The sequence below is a fragment of the Centroberyx gerrardi genome, chromosome 7 (assembly GCF_048128805.1).
Source record: "Centroberyx gerrardi isolate f3 chromosome 7, fCenGer3.hap1.cur.20231027, whole genome shotgun sequence".
Taxonomy (NCBI): domain Eukaryota; kingdom Metazoa; phylum Chordata; class Actinopteri; order Beryciformes; family Berycidae; genus Centroberyx; species Centroberyx gerrardi.
In genome coordinates, this window is record NC_136003.1 from 23509862 (window position 1) to 23532677 (window position 22816).

Here is a 22816-nt window from a genome sequence, read left to right on the forward strand (position 1 = left end):
GAATAAAATATGAAACTTCCGGTTATACATTTCAAAATAAAATTCTTGCCTTAGATATATGAACACTACAGATACCCCGCACACTGACAACAAAGAAAGTAATGTCCACATTGAAGTTAACGATGCAAAAATGGGGCAACATTTATAATCAAACATTGTGCAAAGTGCAAAAATTGTACTGTACAAAAAGTGCTCAAAGAAAAAAGTGCACGGTGAGAAAACAGAGATGTTTCGGTGCTGTAGGCTACCGTCATCATTCTGTCTTCATCTGTAATTTTTGGATTTTTATCTTAGTTTTAGCATGAAGCACAAAGCGACATAATGCTATATAATCTTTTATATTTTTTTTACTGATTATTTTGATACGAGTTTTGGTGTTATTTACACCCCAGCAGTAGGCTTACTTAACACATGGTTTTATTCTGAGTGACACATTTTATGCTTTTGTTTTGAAGCCCAAATCGCAACACTTCCTGTCTGTTTCTACCTATCTGTGGCTAGCTTGACGAAGCACATCTCGCTCAAGATGCAGGAAGGAAATGGTCGCGTCATGAGGTGGGTGTGAAAAAAACAAAACATTTCAAGAAACAGTTCTGCATCTCCATTAAAGATGTGAATTAAGGGGAAAACATCAACTAAATAGGCTTTACATGTTTTATAAGCATTGGATTTCATTGACAATATATATATATATATATATATATATATATATATATATATATATATATATATGATATATGATATGATATATATGATATATATACAGTATATACATATATAATACATTTTAGAGGGGGGGTCAAGACATCTCAGTCTAAGACTAAATAAATCCCCTCTAGTCTGTCCATTGACAAATAATAGTAATGTAATATTATAAAAAATATAATCATAATATTACTTATTATGTAATTTGTGTCGTGTTTTTGTGCACACGAGCAGCATATAGGCGTGTACTATTGTATATGCATAGCCTACTTACTTATACTTGTTATAATATACATACATACATTATTCAATTGTCACAGCAGCAACAAACTTGGGACATACAGTAGGCTATATGTGACATGTTGACATATTGGCATGACGACATATTGACACATGACATGTAGTAAAGTTATTATTACTGCTATTGTTCCACTATATATAGCCCATTTTAAACTCTGTTCTATAAAAGTGCTGCAAAAAATAAAGTTATTATATTTTTTTATACTGGCATAATGAATGGTAGAACATAGGAGTAGTTTTTCTTATTGATGTGTTACTTTTTTTTTTTTTACATTTATCAGTAGCTATCTTTGACAATACAGTCTCATTAGATTGATAAAGTCTGTTGAGTACGGTTGATATTGTATCCTGAACATCCCATATGTCTGGCTGTGGTTGCCTGATTATTGATTACTGAAAGATTTAAATTACTTTAAAACATGAGGGAAGTTTTCTGACGGCAGCACACATCCTCTCACAGTGAAAGTGTTTTGTTGGTTATGTACTGGTTTGCAGTGTATTTCCTAACGTGGTTTTTGTCCCATTATTCGTAGCAGGGCGAGGCAAATTCCAATCACTTCTAATGATTCTGAAGGGTCACATTTGTCCCATTATGCATTTGTTCCCAGAGGGGAGCGGTGTCATCCAGGATGCTATAATGTCACATGCTGCTGTACATCCACAAGGCAAGAGTGATTATCTGCTGCTTTTTAAGAGAGCTTTGAAGAGTTCGATAATGACATTAGCCATAGATCATGTTTTCCTGAGACAGTTTATTCCTCCCCCTTGATAAAGATGGACGACCCAAATTATTAGTAGTGATAATCTAACCTTGTCTTCAAGAAGATAGACCAAAGCATCTGACATCAATCTTGAGCTTTTGTCCCTGAAATAATACACACATTGGTTTTCTTTTCACAGTAATAATGTAATGCTTTATTGATCCCTGTTAGTAAATTCTCTTTTCGCTTTCCCTCCCTGCACAGCAAGGGTCAGAGGTCAGAGGTCAGCTACAGAACAGGGAGGCATTCAGTGTCTTGCTCAAGGACACTTCAGCAGGGTGAATGCTTGTCAATGCTTGGTCTTGCTATGCTGCCTTGTTGCCCCAAATACTTTGTCTTGTATCACCATCTGTGGTCTGATATCTGACTTCACTTGGCTGTCATCTACTGCTGCGTTATTTTCTCCTACAGGTCAGGACTGTGTAAGAGGCTGTGGACTCCAAATAGTTGAGATCAGCAAACAAAGAAATAGGTTTCCAAAATGAACTTTGTTTCACTTTGTTAGATTCAATGTGTATGCGTAATTTTTGAATTGTAAACCAGAAGTACTTGTATGTATTTCACCTTGTATTTCACCTTGCTAGAAATAAAGCTGGACAGAATTTTTTTTTACCAAAGTGTAGGTAATACTTTATCTGTCCATAAACTTATTCTGAATAGAGTTGTTTGTATGTTCAAAGAATGGCCACAAGATGGGGGCCTAAACTACTGATTGAAAGGCATTTCAAGTTCAACACATTCATACCAGTGTTCACATTTACATGTATAGCCTCTGTGATGTGCCATCTAATGTAATTAACTGTGATAATACATATTAGCCTGTTTAATGCTCAATCATTTTCCAAATCACTCATTCATTTAAGTGTAGTGCATTAGCACTGAATGCACCATCTTCTAGTTGTGCATATATCCTATATCTTGTGCTGCATATTATGTACAGAATCAATTCTTTAATATTCATTTGTTAGAGAAGTTATACATTATTTTATTGTATTGTCACTATTTATCTATTACTGTAGACAATTCAGTTGTGAAGCTGGACATTCATCTGACTACAATATGTCCAGGTGTAGACCTGAAGGGAAGAAGACTATTGATCAAAGGGTGTAAGGGATGTAATGCCCATTCCCATTCACATCTATAAAACTTTTGATAATGGTGTAATGCTGTCTCTTTTCATGGTAAAAACTGACTAGCAATGTTGAGGAGACTCTGATGAAAGCTGATGCATTACATCATACCAATGTAAGAATTTAATCATCCTTGTGGTTTTGCACAGTCTAATTAGTGTTTGTGAACATGAACAACTCTCTCCAAGCCGGAAACCAGAGAGCTAAGATTTAACACTCTAATGTTATTAACATGGAAAATCTGGAGACGCTCCCTATAGAGAAACCTTTTCCAGATTACATCCGGATATTATCAATCAATTTTATTGATGCAGATTTTCTTTCGTATTTCAATGGGGTTTTGGTGCAGACAGATTCTTCCACTCTTCCACAATTGCCACTAGAGGGGTTGAGTTCATTGTGAGCATCAATACTGCAAGGATAAGAGTTTCTTTCATATTTTAACAGCATATTCTTCTGTATATTTGGTACTGTCTCCTTGGTTCATCTTAATTTTTGGCCCAAATATCATGTTCAGCGAACTACAAAATGGTTTGCTTGTTTAGACAGACCAGTGAACATTGATAGATTAATAATGTAATATCAAGTAGAATCAAGTGGGTGTAACTCCACAATTTTTTTGAAGTAGGAAAAAAACTTTAAAGGAACAAACTTTAAAAAAATAGCATAACCACATACTATTTTTGGGACAATTTACGATAGGCCTTTAAACACATTTAATGTTGTTACTCTTTATTTAGACAGCAGGAATGTGGCAGGACAGGTGGGATACAGGAGAGAAAGCTCTGCCAGGACTTGATCCTACAGGAGAGAACAGAATCGTCTATCTCTGGGAAACTACCATAGGGATTTATTATGATACTTAAGCACACTTTCATGTGGCACTTATATGATACTCTCTGTGGTTTTGTATGTGGTAACATCTGCAGTACATTAGCATAAGGCCTGTGGTGCATTACCAGATATTTGGTTGTCCTGAGATACAGTGGCGTACCGGGACAAAATACTCTATAAATACTCTCAGTTGGCTAAAGCACCTACCATGTGAATCCAGCATCTTGGGTTCAAAATCAGCCTTTGTTGCTTTCCCATCTTGCTTATCCTCTCTCCCATCCACATAATAGTTGCTTCTTTGACATTTTTTCTGCACAGATTTGATAAGAGAAGGAAGCAAACGTCTTATGATTTTATAAAGAGGACGGAAACATTCATGTGGCCTCAAATGCTCTCTGCTGACCGATGTAAGCTGTTGAAGAGAGGCAAGGCACGTGTGCTGGGGGTGAATAACCTACATAGTGGAAATACTGCGGTGTAAATGCTCCTCAGAATGGGTATAAGCCCCTTTTAGCTTGTAGTCCTTCAGGTGGTCAGTGTTAGTGATGCCTGTTTAGACACTCTGTCTTGGTGTTTCAATCTGAAAAGCCCCCCCCCACCTGCACGCCTATGCTCTGATACCTATATCAAGTATCAATGGAATACCACAAGAGTATGTCCAAGTACCACCAAGTACCAATTTTGGGTACTTGGTGGTAGGGTGGATAAGATCTGAATTCAACACTGCCACAGTCCTAAAACTGCCTTAGCTCAGTGAGCCGATCAGAATCGACCAAACAGCGGTACGACAGTTTGACTAACAGCAGATATTACTCTCCTGCAGTCCTGCTGCTATTGGTGTTACCACAGCTGCTAAACTGGTCCCCCCAGTTGAATTAGCTAGGGATGTAAAATTTGACTCCTGTTTTAGATTCGGCACATTTGAACTCATTTGGCATAGAGAACAAATGTTTGAGAGGCTGCATTGTTAGGGCAGGGTAGACGTGCTGACTGATGAACAGTGAAGTGGTTCTCCTTCTTTGAGCACAGCTTGGTGTCCAGTGTCCAGTATCCAGTTATGATTGCCTGTACTGGCCTCTGGTTGGGTGGATAACAGAACACAGTATTTCTCCAGACAGCAATGGTTAGCAACTGCTTGTGTGACTAAAATGAAATGAATGTAAAGCTAACTGGACAGTTATGTGCTTTCTCCCAGCTAGTTTTCATTTTAATTTAGAAGGCTAACAAAGGAACGTGTTGATTAAAATATGATATAGAAATTTACTGACCGATAGGCTGCATATTTTCTAATGTAATCATTTCTAATTATCATCCAGAAATAGACAGTACGATTTTATTTAAAACAAACTTATGATTGTCTCCTTCAATAGTTTTTTTTATACTCCAAATATTTGATCAATATATATATATATAGATATATATATACATATATTTCAAATCAAAGGATTGATATCTTAATAATAATAATAACATATCACCATAATTCACCAAGCTGTGCAGTTCTCCTGCCAAAATGTACTGGGATAATATGGAAGATAGCCTACTTGGGAACCTTCTCCTGGGTTTTCTGCACTTTCTTACCAATACAATATATAAATAAAATTTAAGATAAGTCAGAATTTTGAGCAAATTACACTTTGATTTAGTTGCCAGATGTATGTAGTTCCATTGTCAGCTACACTGTAAAGCTGTCAGTAACCTCTTTGTGACCTGGCCAACGGTATCATAATCATCAAAGCTTTGTGAAATATGAAAAATGCAGGCTTCTTCAAACTACAAATTTACTATGGATATACACAGTTTAAATGCAAAATAAATGCCTTTGGTCACATCTAACCCTTTTACTAGTCTAATTCTGCTAAATTCACAGATGATCTTTTATCATAATAACCTGGTGGAGCTGAAAAGATGTATTCACAAGGAGCGAATCGTTCGTGAATCGCACGTCACTGGAACAGCTAGTGTTGGACTCAGACAGAGCCAGTGAGAGAAGCTGCTGCTGTGTTCAGAAAATGGCTGACAGATTTTCTAGATTCAACGAAGAGCGTGATTTCCAGGTAATGCTTGTCAGACGACCAATAGACTGCATCATTTTTTTCTCCATATTGCGATATATTGGCACAAAAACGTGGAATGAAAAAACAAACAAAAAAAACCTCGACTGAAATCGATTACAAGTAGCATCGTACTACGTGCAGCTCGCTTGCTAGCACTGCAAGCTAGCTAGCTGGTTAACTAGGCTAGTAGCTACACTGCGGCGCTTTTGAATTTAACTTCCTTCAGCTCTCCAGAATTAGCAATGTGATTTATTTGACTCAAAGCATGGGTTGAATAGTAACATTGGTCTCTGCATGCTACGTTAACATAGTTTACCTTGCACTAGCAAACTAGATGGCCAACGTCAACTACCTCGTTAGTGACCTTGGGAAGACTGGTTGTTTATCGACATAAGCTGACGATAGCTAGCTAGCAGCTAGCTACACGTTGGCTAATGTTAGCAAGCATTGGCTGTCGTATTATTTGTGCTGACAACGATATGCTGTCATAGCAGCTAATGTTGGCTCTCTGTAAATTAGGTCCAGTGACTTAATGACATGTTTTAACCTTTTAAGACAGGACAACAATATGTGGAGAACGGCACGTAGTGGGACCGAGTTAGCTAGCTAACTTTAGATTTCAGTAACATCATTTTGGCCAGTAACGTACTTGCGTTACCTATTGTTTGTTTCCTATCTATGGTAACTTTTGTGTTTTTGTAACGTCATTTAATGTTTTCCCGTTTGCTGTTGTAATGTTACCACACTTTTTTTTTACTGCATCTTGTCTTTCTGGTTTGGAGTTATAGTGGAAGTTAAATTTATTTGGAATAGGCAACACAAAATTACAGTAGGCCCCACTACACAGCTAACTAGATGGCAAGAAGAGATACACATTTTGTTACAATTGGCTCTTTCTCTCGCGATAAGTTTAGCATCTCAATAAAGTATCAGGATACTCACTATTTATATTCACAGTAAGGGTCAATTTTTGCGGAATGATAACATTGTTACTGTAAAATGACATTCATTCAGGCTTTACGCATTGCCCTTTAGCACATTAGTATCACACCTAAGCTACTGAACTTCCTCAACCGGGTGTGTTTACTTGCCTAGCTGTGCTCCATAACCACATACAACCAAGTTCAAAGAAAGAACAACATTATTTGCTAAACTAACGTTACACAGTTAGCTAAATCCCAGCTTTAGCTGTCCGTCTTTAAACACTGTAAATATTATGTTGTTCATCACAGTAATTTTCTCCTGGATCCCTCAGATGACATTGCAATCAGTGATACTTTCTATTAATCTGTTTCTCACCTCGTGTAGGCTAGGTTGGGTTTTTAAGTTTTGACAGCTGCCCACTCTCCACCATGGTAGTTAACGGCTAACCCAGCATCTCACACCATAAACGTAATATCCTAAATAACCATGTTAATAATTATGTTGTACTTTCTTGATGACTATAGGAAAATTCTCTTTTTGCTTGCCCCTTTCCACAGGGAGGTCAGAGGTCAGGGTCGGCTACAGAACAGTGTCCCTGGAGCTAGCAGGGATTCAATGCCTAAATATGCAGTTTTGGGATTATTAAATAAGCAGTTTTGGGATTATTAAATAAGCAGTTTTGGGATTACAGTGGGACACCTGTGCTGGTGCTTTAAATCATGATGTTGCGATGTAGAGGACTCAGTGGTCGATGACTGTCGTCCATCGGACCAACCCTAGCTCAGATGTCAATTACCTAACAATATGAAATTATTTCTTTGGGCAACCGCTGCAGCTGTGGCGGACAATACCAAGAACATAAAAAAAAATCAGACATGTGGATGCCATTCAATCATAGGTTAGTACTAATGGATGCTTTCTAAACAAAGAGGCTAGTTCTTACACAATTTAGTTGTCAGTGTGATGAAAATTACAAGATCAGTTCACATGTCTGGTCGGCAAAATGTCGGTGCCCATCTAGTTTAAAAAATACAAACATTGCTGCCTTCTCTCAACTTGTAGATTTGTGAAGGAAGAGAAGTGTTGGTGTGCTGCTATACCCATAGTGATGTTCAGGATGGGTCAAATTTGGGGCTTAGATGGTTCTTTTGAAAACCAACCCTGAGGGAAGTGCCCATCGTCTCTTTTCTTTCAGAAGCCCCTTCCCCAGCATTTTGCTGAGGACAGCATTTTCTTTTGTCATTTACATCCCCATTAAAGAATATGGGCAGGGTTGATGAACAAGGACAATGAAGTCTGTCCATAATGCAAATTTTTTTGGTGTAGGCCTAATAGAGAATGATCGTGAAACCAACTTCTAATAAAAGTCGTTGTCCGTAATGCGTAAAGGTTATTTAATAGATTATCACCTATTTTTTCAAAAAACATTTGCAGTAGCTGCCACACAAAGGTGTTGTAGTTCTTTAATTAGAGGTATTCAGCTGTTTACTGCAGTGAAGTTGTGGGGAAACGGTCTATCAAATCAAATTACCAGACATGCCACAAAACTCATGACAAGTTTTAGCAGTTTTACTGGGAACAGCTTGTGAGATTGCTTATGATTTATTCAAACCCACTGTGCTGCTGTGTGTCCGGTGGGAGTTCAGTCTTCTGGTATGTTGTCAGTGGAAGGTGAATTGCTGTGTGGTCTGAATGAGTCTGTGTTGAGAGCTGCTCCAGCTCAGCACAGTAGAGCTCTGTGTGAGATCTTCTGTGAAGGCATTCAGATGCTCAGTATTCAGGGTGTTTCTCTCCTCGACTCCACGGACTGAAGCCTGCTGCCAAGCAACATTGCACAGGGAACACGAGCCCCACAGATGGTCTGGCTAATATCTACAGCGCAACCGATCTCTGTGTTTTCTAACAGCCCTATCCACCCTATTGATTTACATTGTTGTTGGAGCTCCGGTATGTTGCAGATCTTGAATTGCAGAAACATTGCAGGCAATTATGAGGGTCCAAGGAGCTAGCAGGCAGCACCTCTCTCTCAGGTCATCCTAATGCAGAGTCATACAGAGTGAAGCATCCACCCAGTTGTAGAGCAACTGGAAATTCACCATTATCCTCCCTGTACTGCATTTCAGATGACAGAGTGAAGATCATTTTTATTTGGCAATTATTTTTGTTTTGTACTAGAGTCAGAGAGATGAGGAGGCCAGCAGCAGTGAAAATACGAGGTCATTGTGGTGGGTAGGGGCTGTGCTGATAGGGCATTAAGCGGTCTGAGCAGAAAGTCTGGAGGAGGAGAGATGGCGGGAAGAGGAGGGAGCCATTGATTTGTACATAAATAACTCCTCCGCTCTCCCACAACATCCCCCTCTCTCAGAATCCTCTGCTTCACTCATGCTGATGCAGGGTCCAGTTTCACCTGAATTAATGACTGCCGGTGTGGGATCAGATCACCTCCTATTGTGGGCTGATTTGAGCAGTTGCTTCTTATCTGTGTAAAGCCAGATTCGATAGAGAAGGTGGCAGGCGAAGGCTCAAGAATGAAGTTGCCCATTCTTGAATAATCTTTTTACAGAAATGTGTACTTCCACAGTTCCAAAGAAAAGGCAAATGTTAGCTGTAGACTGCAGATTAGTTTAGGATGCTATCCCAATTTAAAGAGGTCCTCAACAACAGAAAGTTAAGGTAGATATCCTGCAGTGCATATTCAAGCCTTAAAAAGATATAAAAAAGGAAAATGTAATCCTTGTTGTAGGGTAGATTGGAAATCATTGAGTTGTAGCTGGTCTTTAGTAAGTTCAGTTTAAATTTAGTTTCTACAGCAAGCCTGTTGCTACTAGTTGCAAGGAACTAGTAAATAGTATCGCACTATTGATAATTTTTGGAACCCTTTAGCTGTCTGCCTGTTTGAAGGTCAGGAGAAAACGCAGACTCACAAAGATGACCTTCGTTTCTCCTCTGCTGCTACTGAGAGGAAGCCATCTGTCTCCGAGCAGAAACTACACCTATAAACAAACCCGGGCCTTTAGGATAGAATAGCGAGCCCATTACTCATCCTCTGTCCCACCCGGGGCAAGGACCTACACGTAAATCGTTGTTGTGTTTAGGTTCACCTCTACTGTGAAATCAGTGGACAAATAACCTGGGAAAGTCGTGCCTCACTATATACTATTGTCATAGCCTAGCGATGGGTTACAATTTGGAACAAATTCACCAAGAAATGAATAGACATAAATCAGTCCAGTCAAGTTATTAGCCTATACAATGATGGAGGCTATGACTAAACTAAACCATAGGCTAACTAAACTATAGATGACAGTAAAACTCATGTTAAAGGTCATGATTATGCATAAGATCAATTAATCATGCCCAACCCTAGCTCTAAGGGATATTAGTTTTGTGTTTCACTGCAGTCAGATGACAGACACAAAAATAAATTGGAATATTGCAGAATGAAATAACTATTCGCAGCTTGTATAATGAAATAAGAATCACAATAGAGCTCAACAATCAATTGGGGGGAAAAAAATTGAAATCGCAATACGAACGTCTTGCAACTTCCAAATTGCAGAAGCTGCAATTAATCGCTTAAGAGAGAGGGGAGTTCAAAATGGATTTCTGAACAAGTTTTTTTTAGAGCTCCAGGTAATCTTTGGTCCATGAATCAAATGAAAAAACCTTTCATAATACTCAAATTCAGTAAATCCTGCACATTGACATCTATTTTTTTGTTTATACAAAATCACATTTCTTTAAACAATTTAAAAGTTCTAAAAAAGAAAAAATTGTGATGATATGAATCGCAGTTTAAATCGCAATTGCAATATTCTGGCAAATAATCGCAATTAGATTTTATTGTCAATATCTTTCAGCCCTAACTCGCAATATTACTGCATTAGAAGTATCGTTACCCTAGCTGTTATTTGTTTTTCTTTGCTTTTCTGGACCGTATAGTGGAGGGTGACTGGAAGACGGAGAATGAGTGGTTGAAATGCAACAAAGGAAATTATGCCGACACAAATCGCCAAAGTTGCGAGTACCTGCTACACATGTTAGTCCTCTGGTGCACGGAGCTCGGCGTCTAGCTTGTTCCTCGTCTAACTCTGTGTCCCAATGTGTCACACTCAGGGTGGGAATCACTTTGACCAGTATGAAGAGGGCCAGTTGGAGCTGGAGCAGGCGTCCCTGGACAAGCCCATCGAATCGGTAAGGCCACATCCATCAACCCGCACCATTGGACCAGCTGTGAGAGTGGATGATTGGTCCAGGGAGGAATAAGAGCCACACCCTTTACTCCATTCATTCTGCCCATGTAGATGCATCCAGTGTTTCCTTGAACACACTGCCACCTAACCTGTAGAATCATTGTCTTATGTCCATTAAAACCCTTTTAGTCCCCCCCACCCACACTTCCCAAGTCCTCTGCCTATTCCATTTCCTGTGTGACAGTTAAATGATTATGTATATGCTAGATCTTGTTTTCCTGTTTTATTTAGAGCTTATAGATAAACATTTGATTTTGTATCAGTCTCCCATTAGTCATTGTTAGTCATCCAAGCCCTATGAGATGAGATGACTGTGAAAGCATGGAGTGGATAAAGCACTGTCATTATTGACTATTTTCGAAATACCCTAGCTATTCATCCATTTTAAAGTCATAAAATACATGTAAGTCTTTCCGTTAATGTCCAAATTTGATGTTGGATACATTGCCCAGGATCCTTTAGCCAACTTTATTGAACTGTGCAGCTTAGTTGAGCCCATTTCTCCCACTTGTTCTTGGTGGGTAAACACTCCTGGACAATGGAGCCATGAAATATAGTCATGCTACATCACTTCAACTTGACACACACCAAGCACATAGACACATACACACTTAAATTGTAAATTATGACCCACTGGTGATCTACCCATTGAACCAGTCTTATAAGATGTGAACATACATTCAGATGGGTACGTTCATAAATATAACCCAATTTACTACTCATTAAGGACAAACTATAACATTCTATATCAGATTGTTTTGTACTGGCTCAAATTTGTCTGATTTGGAAAAAGGGTTGTCAGTGCTTAGTCCACTCCATTTAGCAAGCAAGAGAGAGTGGACTTTAGATGATGTGAATGGCTACATTTGTGTTTGAGTGAGTGTGTGTCTCTGTAGCTTAGAATTTATGTGTGTTAGTGTATAGTGTTTGTGTCTATAGGACAGTTATCTTATTGTACACAACTTGGGGTGTTCGACATTTCTCTCCTGCAGCGAATTGGCCCCTATTAGCTAAGCAGCAATGACCCGGTTTGTATTTGCACGCTCTGCTTTCCTACTCCTATCTTTAGGGTCCTTGTAACGCTTCTCTTACTGTCTCTCTCTCTCTCTCTCTCTCACTCTTTCTCTCTTTCACTCCTGTCACACTTTTTATATCTATTCTCTCTCTGCTCTCTCTCTGCTCTCTGCTCTCTCTCTCTCGCTCCCTCCCTACTACACAGTGATTCGGTGTACAGTACCCTCTGTCATTCTGTGCTGGCATGGTGCTTGTGCAACTGGGACTGCATTTTTCGCTGAAGAGGCACATAGATAATAGCGCAGGCAGCTCTATTCTTTCTGTCTTTCCCCACTCTCTCCATCCCCCCTTCAGTCTCTGAAGCATTGTGGTGAGCAGGCCCAAACTCCACTTATCTCCACAGTGTCAGATCGCTTCTTCTCAGCATTGTGAATGTGCTTTGTGAACCAATCAAATAAGATCAGCTGGTATAGATCAAAACGATATTGTACTTCTCGTTATTCCATTTTGAAACATATCATGCTTAACCATCTTGTGTTGGACATTAATGTATATCGACACATGATATGCCTTTACATATATATAATAGTACATAATTGGCCAAAATCAAAGTGATCAGAGATATGGCACTTTGGGCGTTATTAAGCCTGTGTCTTTTCTTTGAGTTTCTGAGCAGCAGCAGGACCAAGTTTAGTCCTCTTGGCTTTGCAAATGACTGCACTGATATTCAAATGTCCTGCTGAAAGGGAAAATACACCTTTTTAAACACAATTTGCATATGTTTTTCTTATCGATATAATTGTCTGAGATCATATTTATTAACATGAACACGTGTTTTCCAAAGCTAGAATCCAGTGAACCAAGAATATTGAAAATTTGTATTCTGGACAAGGTTGAGTTTTATGACGTGTCATCTCACAGGCCAGGCGGCCCACTGTGTGTGGGTGGTGGAGAGGGGGAAAAGAAATGGAGAGGTGGCCTGCTCACCTGGCTTGAGTGGCTCTTTTGCTCCTGCGCTATTGTTTATGGAGGGGCGCTGAGGGCCGCGCTGCAGCAGCACACAGCTCTTGACACATAGGTGGCCACATCAGAGGTGCTGTCAACTGTCACTTAGTCAACAATAGTAACACTTGCACACCTGACACATCCTCTTTGGAAAGTGCACACACCCATAAAAAAAAGGGCAGGAAACTATTTCATCCACAGGCAAGCGAACAGCAAAAATCACCAACTACATTAATGATTGTACAAGCCAAACTGATAGTTGGAGAAGAACTTTCAAAGCTACGGCCAAACTTGTGGTTAGTGTTAATTTTCCACTTGGCCTCAAAATAGAGCTTCAATTATGATCTCCAGGTAAACTGATACTTTGCATGTCAGACTAAAGGGTTTCAACACACAGACTGAGAGAGTGTAACCACTTGCTCAGGTACAGAGGCCTGCCCCTCCCTCCTTAGTGGCAAACCTCTAAGGTGATGTGATCCGTGGCAGTTGTCAACAAGTCTTAAGTCACGGAGCTGCTAGTGAATGCATCGGCCCAGCTTCTCGGAGCCCCTCCCCCTGCCACTTATTGTGTGTGATCTATAGGCAGCTAGAGGTCTGTGGTACTTTATTGGGATCTTTTTTCTCTTTCTGTCTTTCCCCTTTGGTCTTTGCTCTTTATCTCTAACATTGTTTTTGCATTGCATGTGTTAACTGGGTAGCATTCAGTACTATTTCCTCTCAACACTCTGTCCTAATCACTACTACACTTTTCCTCCCAGATCCATTCCTCCCAACGTCTCCTGCCCCTTCCAATCCTCAAGCCTACCCTCCTCTCTTCTCCCTCCTCCCCTCTCCTTGACCCTGTCCCTGAGCGATATGCAGCGGGCAGCCTCAGAGCCACAGAAACCACACATGCACACCGGTAATCTAAGAAACACATGTACACAGGTTGCTGTTGGACATGGAAGATTAATTTCTTAACAAATGGTCTTCTTGGACACTTTGATTGGCCCCTTTCCAGTCACCTTATGTTACACCACTGAACGGACATTTGGTGCCTGTCTACTCTGGTCCAGGTACTCACATCCATCAGAACTGGGCTGGTTACATCAAGTGGAACAACACAGCCTGGGGACATTTTAGGTGTTGCAGTGTTGCAGCTGTCTCTGAAATGTTCAACCTTGAACACAGTGGCTCTCACTTCTGGTGCATACAGTATGTGCCCTTTTGCCCTGCAGCACAAACACCAGCTATATCTGTTATTTGTCAGTGTAAACTGTTCAACTCCTGCCACCTATAAGTCCAAAGGAAGGGTCAGATGATGTCACTAACCTGGCCCTTTTACAGTCCTGACCCACATTCTTTGGTGCTCTCCATTTAGCACCAGCCATAGCCCAGTGAGCAGCAGGGATGATAGGGTCAAAGTCATTGCTGAGGTCCCTGAAACGTTTTAAACGTCAACAACTGAGTAAAAGTGGAAAAAACTGAACACACTACTGCCAGTTTACAAATTAAAAGCATTTCTCTGTACACCAATCAACAGTTTTTGCAGGCTCCCTTCCACTCACAAATTAGTCGAGGAAAAAGAGGGCGTTGAATTTTGGCATACAGTGACCACACTTTGCTAAATTCCCCGTCGTTGAATTGGGCTCCCCAAAATCTGTTTACAAGGTAAGTATTGAAGTCTTGCTGTATTGTGTTTTCCCCACTCAATCAGTTAATGAAATCCTAAAGCGAACCCCTTAAAGGTCAGTTAGACAACATCTACGGTTAGCTCAGTTCAGTGCTATATTATTAACAAGGGCTGGGTAGTAGGAGCTCTCTGTTTTTGTAGTTTGGCTCTTAAAGCTCCGAGACTGTTGTTTCCATTTAGTCACACCTAGCTGAAAGCGACCAGGAATGTACAGAGCACCAAACACAAGGGAACTACAAGAGTTTATGAGGAGCAGCAGAAAGCAGAGCCTGTCCACCTCCAGCACCTGCCAACAGACATTCCACAGGGACACGAGAAGGGATGACGCCTGGTTGCGACCCTGTTTTCCGCAAGACAAATTCCCTAACAGTGTCTCACTCTTACTTGCTTTCCTCAAAATGTGCAAAATCTCACAATCTATGACTCAAAGAGGTCATTCAAGGAATACCGTATGAAATATTTGGTTTTGGCTTCATTATTTGCTGCTTAACTGGATTAGTATGTTGCCTGTTCCACGTTATGCCCTCACTGAATAGTAACTCCCCAGGGGGAAAACGGAGTAATCTGAACCAGAGTGATTGCCCATGCCCACACAGGGACACATACACACACACATAAATGCACACACACACAAAAGAATTAAGACTCCTTAATACTCTGAGGTCTCTAGATGGGGTCCCCTGCATATCTCCTCCCTTACCCACATCTCTTTGATTTTCCCCTTTTGCCATGCACTGTGCCAATGACAGCACAATGCACACTCCTAAAACCACCCCCTCTTGTAGATCTCTTTTGTTTGGATAACATTTTCTTTTTTTATTTCTCCTATATTAACAGTCAATTGGTGGATTTATTGACATGCCTACCTTATTTTTTCTGTTTGTATACAGTATTATGTTTGTTCAAAGGCAGAGAGAGATTTGCATTTAAGAACTAGAGAAGCTAGCAGAATTGCAGTTGAAAGCGTTTGGCCGGTTTCTTACGTTGTGTCACGTGTGACTGTTCTTTTGACAGCCCAGTATTTTAAAGCCAGGTTCGTATGGAAATGCCTTCACTCCACTTGCACTGCTGTTGGACTCGCCGTCGTTGCTTTCATCCGTCTGTCTGTCTGTCTATTCTTTTAGTGCATTCATCTGTTGTTCAGCACGCAGCCCGCGCCTCATCTCCGCCCTCCACACATTGCTCAGCCCATTTTGATCTAATCTATTTATTAGTGTCAGCAGTTGCCACCGGTGCCTCATCCGCCCTGCCCTGCCTGTTTTTATTTTGTTTACAAATCTGATTCAGATAATATATTTAGCTTTGGACACCCAAGGAAAAATGTGATAGGGGTGTGTTAGGGGAATCACACTTATTTCAAGGCAGGGTTCCTGTACTGTCTTGTACTGAGCTTGCAAAATTTTACATTTCATTGTGCAACCCTAGGGTAATTCTCTGACTTCAGTGTTACAACATAAATGTTGAATCAGGTAACAATGTGTGTAGGATTGCTGTGGGGGCAGAGCAAGCGTTTATGGTTCTCAGGCTCCCGGTTTATGTTATTTTCTTCTTCGCTATAAGCCCCATAGATCAGCCAGGCCAATATAAATGTTTGTGTGTGGGGTGTTGCTGCACCGTAATGCTGCAGTAAAGGACAGAAGCATGCCCAGTGTCAAGAGAAAGGGAGGGGGGCGGGGGGTGGAGCTCACTGCAGCAAAATCTGCAGTGTTGCTTTGCAGAATGGAATCATGGGTCATGTAGTCCACCAGGCTGAAGTAAACGCAGTCTAGCAGCTCTGCAGCCTCTAATTCTGCATATCTTATCATGACATGCCCAGTAGCTGCCAGGCAGAGACGTGTTACACAGTGATACCATGTTAGGTAATACTCTTTAATTTCCTAGTTATGAGTCGATACAGGCTGGCTGTCCCCAGCTCTCTTCCCACCGAGTGAAGCTCGGCAGCAGCAGATTCCTCTCTTATCTCATCCAGCAGCGGAAGGGATCTGACAGCCACACAGAGCGAGTACAGCTCCTGCGTCCATTCCCAGGCCTGGCTGTGTGTGTGTGTGTGTGTGTGTTTTCATGAAATTAGACGAAAGAGGGGGGGGGGAAACACACACGCCCCCAAAGAGAAACAGGAAGTGGTGCAGTTTAGCCTGTCTCTCGGGTATGAGAGACAAACATCAGCATAGCCTTGGGAACAGATTTATCTTAGTCATGACGGGGAGCTGCCATTGCACAATATTTCACAACTGACATTTTTTTTTCTTGAAACCTAGAATAGGTTTCGGGCAGGAGACGGCAACAGTTTGCTTTGAAATACCAAAGACGATTGGGGAAAAAAGCATTAGACCCAATTGAGACCTATGGGCGGAGATGCAGTGTGTGCCGTGTGTGTGACCACCACCACCACCCCCCCCCCCCCCCCTTCACATGCACTAACCCATACTGGCCCAGCTCACCTCCACCACCCTAGAACTCCATCCACACCATGGTTCAGCCTGCTCTATCCTGCCCCGCTCCTCCTCCTCCTTGTCGACAACTTCTTGAGCCCTGTCGAGCCATCACCTCTCTGTGCCTGAGCCCACCTGAGACTAACACAGTTGGACTTCTGTTGCCCCCCCCCAACCACCCACCCAGCCCGCCCCTCCCTCTGTATGTGTACCATTCACAGTGCGCTACTAACACCGACGTTTCTTTTTGTTAAAACTCTTTAACAAAAAGCTGCATGCTGTTTTTTTTTCTGTTTGGTTTCAACCCCTTTCACTTTCTGTTTGTGAAACTTGATGTCCACTCTCTTTGTGATTATAAATATCCTTCTTTTTGTTTGGTTTTGTATGTTTTTTTTGGTAGACTGCAGCACTCTGGTGAATGTTAGACAAGCTTGGAATAGTTATAATCACAACAGAAAAACACTGCTTATTAAGAAATCTCATTGTTTTCTGTTTTATTTGTGCTTGAGGATGTACTGTAGTGTGTAGTGGTGGGACGGTCTTGCATTTCACTCAATGTTTTTGTTTTATTGCTGACCCATACTAGTGATATAACAGTCTCAGTCATGCACATTTGGCCCCACAATGTGCTAGGGATTCCTGTTGTGCATGTTCTCACACTCCTCTCTAGCCTCTTTGATTCATTATCAGTTGCCTGGTCTCGTCCACCTTGCTGATTTCTGGTTGTATACTGTTTGCATGCTTCGTCATAGCAATCATTAGTATTAATAAAAATGCGGAAAATGCATACTTTGAACTGGATGGCCCCACCCTAGTTGCACGCTTATTTTTGGGGGTACACCGTGGAACCGTGCCTACGATGAGCTTGTTGTAGAGCTTGTTGTAAAGCTGCTGTAAGCACATTTTGGCTAGCAAAACACAATCTTGCAGTATGGTAAAGGCCATCTAGCTCACAAAGTATGTGTTTTCCAGTGTATGAATACTAATGATATCTATAACCACCATCAAGGAAGAGGCATCATAACAGCCTAAGTGGTGCCCACTAATGGATTACAAGTAGAAAATGCCTACGTGGTTGGGACCAGACCATCGATAACAGACCAGAGAAGCTAGAGGTGTCCAAGAACATGCACAATAGGAACCTCTAGTGTATCTAAGGGGCTACATGCACACAATGTCTCTCCCTCTCCTACCTGCACACACACATCCCCTCACAACAATATTCTCTCAACCCCTGGGCCTTGTAATGGTAATCCAAGGCCCCCCCTATCTTCACTTCTCTCTCTCTCTTTCTCTCGCTATATTTCTTTTGTGACAGCTGCATATGTTTTCATGGTGCTCCCCCCCCCCCCTTTTGTCATGGTTATGGAATCACAGCAAGCTTGGAGTTTCTGGTCTTCGTTCTGTTAATGCAAGATTTCCATACCTGTTCTGTGTCACTTTTCTTTGTGTACTAAGATCTCGCTCTGTAGTGGTTCATATATGTATGCGTGTGATACATATATTGCCCTCTCCTTTCTCCTCCTCCTCCTTACTTCTCAGTCAGTAGATGTGACTTGTGTCTCTTTGTTAGCCAAAAGAGTAGAAATGCCTCATGCCCAATTTCTTAGCCCAAAAGAGGTTTTTAACTGCACTCTTGACACATGGTTGCTAGTTTACAGGCTACACACAGCCCCATTTATTCATCATAGTGGAAAACCTCTCCTTCCTCTCAATCTCCCACCCTCTATCCCCCCCCTTCCCCTCCAACTGCCCCCTCACCACTCCTTGTGCTGGAAGACACTGATGTTACACGCTGTAGGTGATGTGGATGACAATGATGATGATGATGGTGATGGTGGTGGTGCTGATGATGATAGTGTGATCTATGTGTTTGTTTGTGTTTTTTGTTTGTTTTGTTTTTGTTTGTTTTTTGACCCGTGCCCACGGGGGAAAGCTCCTCTTATTATTGGAATATTTTTGGTCTTTTTCTCCTCTGTTCTCTCTGCTAGGATAACATCGGGCACCGGCTGCTTCAGAAACATGGCTGGAAGTTGGGGCAAGGCCTTGGCAAAACCATGCAGGGTAAGGATTCACTCTCCACTGTACACCTATGTCAAATGTACGCTGGTACTACTGGGCCACTACCTTCTATCCTTCTCTTTCCCTTCACATCTCTTAAGGTTTTTTTTACTTTATTTTTTGTATCAACAACTTTCCTTTCCATTTTCTTTGATCTCCACATCCTTTTTCTGACCTCTCCCTTTGTGTCTGTCACTGGGTTAAATGGATCATTATTTAAGCGAATGTCATCCCAGTTGTTCCTGTCGCTCTCATGCTGCCGTTCCCTGGAACTTGCAGAGCGAGGAAAATGTTCCTGAGGCCTTGTAATGGGACAGGATTAGGACAGGGGGCAGGGGCCAGGGGGCTTGGGAGAGGGAGGTGAATAGTGTTTATTTGCCTGACTGCGTCATTTCTGTTCCCTTCCCGTGATGCATTTAGCCTACAGCAAGTCTAATTAAAGTGGGCCCATATTTTTTTTACATATATAAATATATTTTATTTTTTTCTGTGTGTGTGTGTGTTTTTATTTTATTTTTTTATTGTCGGACAAGCTATGTGCACAGTATTTCAGGACAAACACTTGCCAGAATGTGGCTTCTCACTTTCACATCAGTGTGTTGAAGGTCCCCTGACAGATTAATCAAACAAAATAGTTGTTAGTTGTACCCATAGCCTACTCTATGACCATGAGGATGTGAATTTGTGGTTGGCTGCGATGGTGGAGCTTTGTGCTAACAGAACATCATTATCATAGTTGGCGTGACCTTTGCTAAAAGCATTAGCTCTACACGGCAAAATCATTCCTGATGTCTCAGCCTTAGTATGTGTTGAAGCAAAGCTTGATTACATGAAGTACTCATCTTACTCCTTATTTGATTTCCCTTATAGACTATTTCTGTTAACCGTGACTTCACAGAATTAATTAAAAGAGAGCATTTATATTAAGACGGCACCACAGACTAGCGCCATTTCTTTGGACTGAAAGGGAATGTGCATAGTAATATTGTGGTTGTAAAGGAATATTTTAACAGCATAAGCAGATTCTTTTCCTCGGGCTTTTGTCATTCATTAGCCTGCAAACGCCTAAAGTAGGAGCTGATCTATTTTTTGTTCCAGCTCGCCATCTGTGTATTGACGTTACAGGATAGTTCTGTCTGGTTTAAGATTAGCTCAGGTGTACCATTTTAAAAACACTTTGTAAGCCTTGCACATAGCACTTTATAAGATGTAGGGAGCTTTAGGCCACATTAATGATGTTTACTTTCTGGAGACAGCTGTGATTGGCTGGCTGAGTCTGTATTGATTGTGCTGAGCAGAAGGGGAGTAGGCTGGACGGAGCTGGGTTTGTGTGGGCAGGTTTGGCTAACGTCAGCACCTCATTAGCTCGGCCATGCTTTGCTCACAGGCTCATTGGCTCAGTAGCAGTGGTGCAGAGACCTGGCATGCCTCCATGGAGCCTCTGCCTTTTACAATCTCTCCTCGCCCTTTTCCTCTCCTCTTCAGTCTCTTCACTCTCTTCTTTCCTCTGTCTTACTCTAACTCTCCCGTCATAGCCTAGCCCTCCCCTGTACTCTCTCCAAAGAGGATGATGAATAGTGTTGTCTTCCTCCAGCTCTAAATGATGTCATCACTGGCAGGCCAGTGAGGCCCTGCAGTCCACTGAGAATTGGGTTTGTTTTTCATAGACTTTTTAGCATTTGGTCTAGTTTACCTCCTCCACCATGTCCTTTGTTATCCTCTGGGTCTCCATCTACGCCCTCATACCCCCAGATCCCCCTTTTTAATTTCTACAACTCTCAACAGTCATTTCTCATTGCTCCGTCTCTCTTTGTCGCCCCATTTCAACTCTTGCTCACACACAGTCCTCTCCCTATACACCCAGCAGTAACATCTGTGCTCAATTTCAGCATGTTAATGAGAAACACCCCTTAGTCCACAAGTTGAGTCTCCAACACACACCCAGACAATAGACAAGCTAACGTCTGTTATCCAAACACATGAACAGTGACTCCCTTAACGTCATGACTTGGAGCTGAAGTCATGTAATCTTTCGAGGACACTCAGGCAGTGTCTGCTTTCTGACAACTAACGCACAAGTGCTTGCTTCAAGTTTCATGTCACCCTAACCATTGGAGCGGACTTCCTTATACTCTGTAACAACACGTGCAATTGGCTGTTATTCTGGTAGGTGCGTCAGATGCTGCAGGTGTTAAATTGTCCCAATTTGGCATGGCAAAGTGTGGCGTCCACCCTTGTTTTGTGTCTGTGCCACTCTCTTGAGTGCTGTAGGCTACTATAGGCAACATAGATTTGAATGTGTCTCACCCTACCGGTTTGCACAACTTAGCTAAGCAGCCACTCAAAGGAATGCCACACAACAGCCTCAAACATGTCAATGTTAAAATTGTTCTGTGTCCTTAACACTTGTCTCCACGTTGCTCTGTCAGATTGAAGAGCTATGATATCCTGTGGTCTGACAGAGTGATGACTGGGACATTAAAATGTTGATAGTGTGTGTACCGGTGAGCTTCAAAGGCCAGAACACTGTCAGGCCTGTTTGTATCGGAGGCTGGTGATGGCTGGCTGTTGAGCTCTGTTGTTGCTGCCCTAGCACCTCTGTTCATGGACATATATGGCCTTCATTCCCTGTGTCACCCATTAGCAACACAAACACTCAGCCGGACCATGGCCAGGGACCAGAGCAGACCAGGAAGCTGCCTCATTCTTGGCAGGCTGACAAGAGTATGGAAGCTAACAACACAGCAGTAACTTGTGAGCTTAGCCCTCAGTGTCCATGGTTGTTTATTTTCATGTGGCCTTGAAACAGCTGAATAGCGATCTATTTGATGTGATAGGGATGTGTGCTTTGTGTGGAGGAGAGAACAAGTTGCAGGGGCTGACTGACTGCGCTCGTGTTTTTGCCGCTGGCACCACTGTTGTGTGGTTATGTAAGCATCCTGCTTTGTGGGCAGATGAGTCTGTGGCAATGTGTGTCCAGTTGTTGTGTAGGAATTAATGGCCCAGTGTTTGAGCCCACTAACTGTGCTCGAATTTGCTAATCTACTTTGTTAGGAGTAGACTCGCAACACAATTGTACCATTGCGTCACAGCATAGTCTGCAGGATAATCATTATAATCTTCCTCTCCTTTCTGTCCCTCTTGCCAGAAGAGAAGGTTTTTGAATTTTGAAGTCAAAGCAATGTGTCCCCTATTTTAAGTTTTCACTGTATTGACTTTGTTCTTATTCTTCTTTTGTCCTTTTTGCCCCTTTTTAGGTAAGGTTTGTTGGATTCCCTCTGTATGTCAGTATGTGCGCGTGTGCGTGTGGGTGTGTTTCTTTCTCCCACTCTGCAATTGACCTCAATGTAACATCCCTTTTACAGTGTACTGTAGGCTAATGGCCTCTCTCAGCTTCCTCCTTTTTGCTTCATAAATCACTAAACCCTTATTTCAATCTGCTGAAGTGTAAAGTGTTTCGATTTGAACAAAGAACAAAAATCCATTTGAAATCAAGGTAGATTTAGGAAGCCATGATTCCATCACATCCCGTAGAATCATCAGCTCCACGTCTTTAGATTTTTATTTTTTCCTCTTTGAGTGTCCGTGGCTGCTGTCGGGTTTCTGATTGGCTGTAACCACGGCTCAGACTTTGAATGGCTTGCAGAGTAGACAAGTCCCCCCCCCCC

General features: G+C 41.6%; 1 protein-coding gene across 2 annotated transcripts in view; it reads left to right on the plus strand.

Moving 5' to 3' along the window:
* Positions 1 to 5709: 5709 nt before the first annotated feature.
* The window catches only part of gpatch8 (G patch domain containing 8), a 29455-nt gene continuing 12348 nt past the window's right edge, over positions 5710 to 22816 (plus strand). The window contains exons 1-3 of one of the 2 annotated variants that reach the window (XM_071925737.2): positions 5710 to 5787; positions 10828 to 10905; positions 19079 to 19151. In XM_071925737.2, coding sequence (XP_071781838.2) covers positions 5743 to 5787; positions 10828 to 10905; positions 19079 to 19151 — 196 coding nt within the window. In that variant the 5' untranslated portion in view covers positions 5710 to 5742. Of the gene's footprint in view, positions 5788 to 10827; positions 10906 to 16325; positions 19152 to 22816 lie in introns of those variants that run through there. The other variant, XM_071925742.2, reaches the window with a different exon arrangement.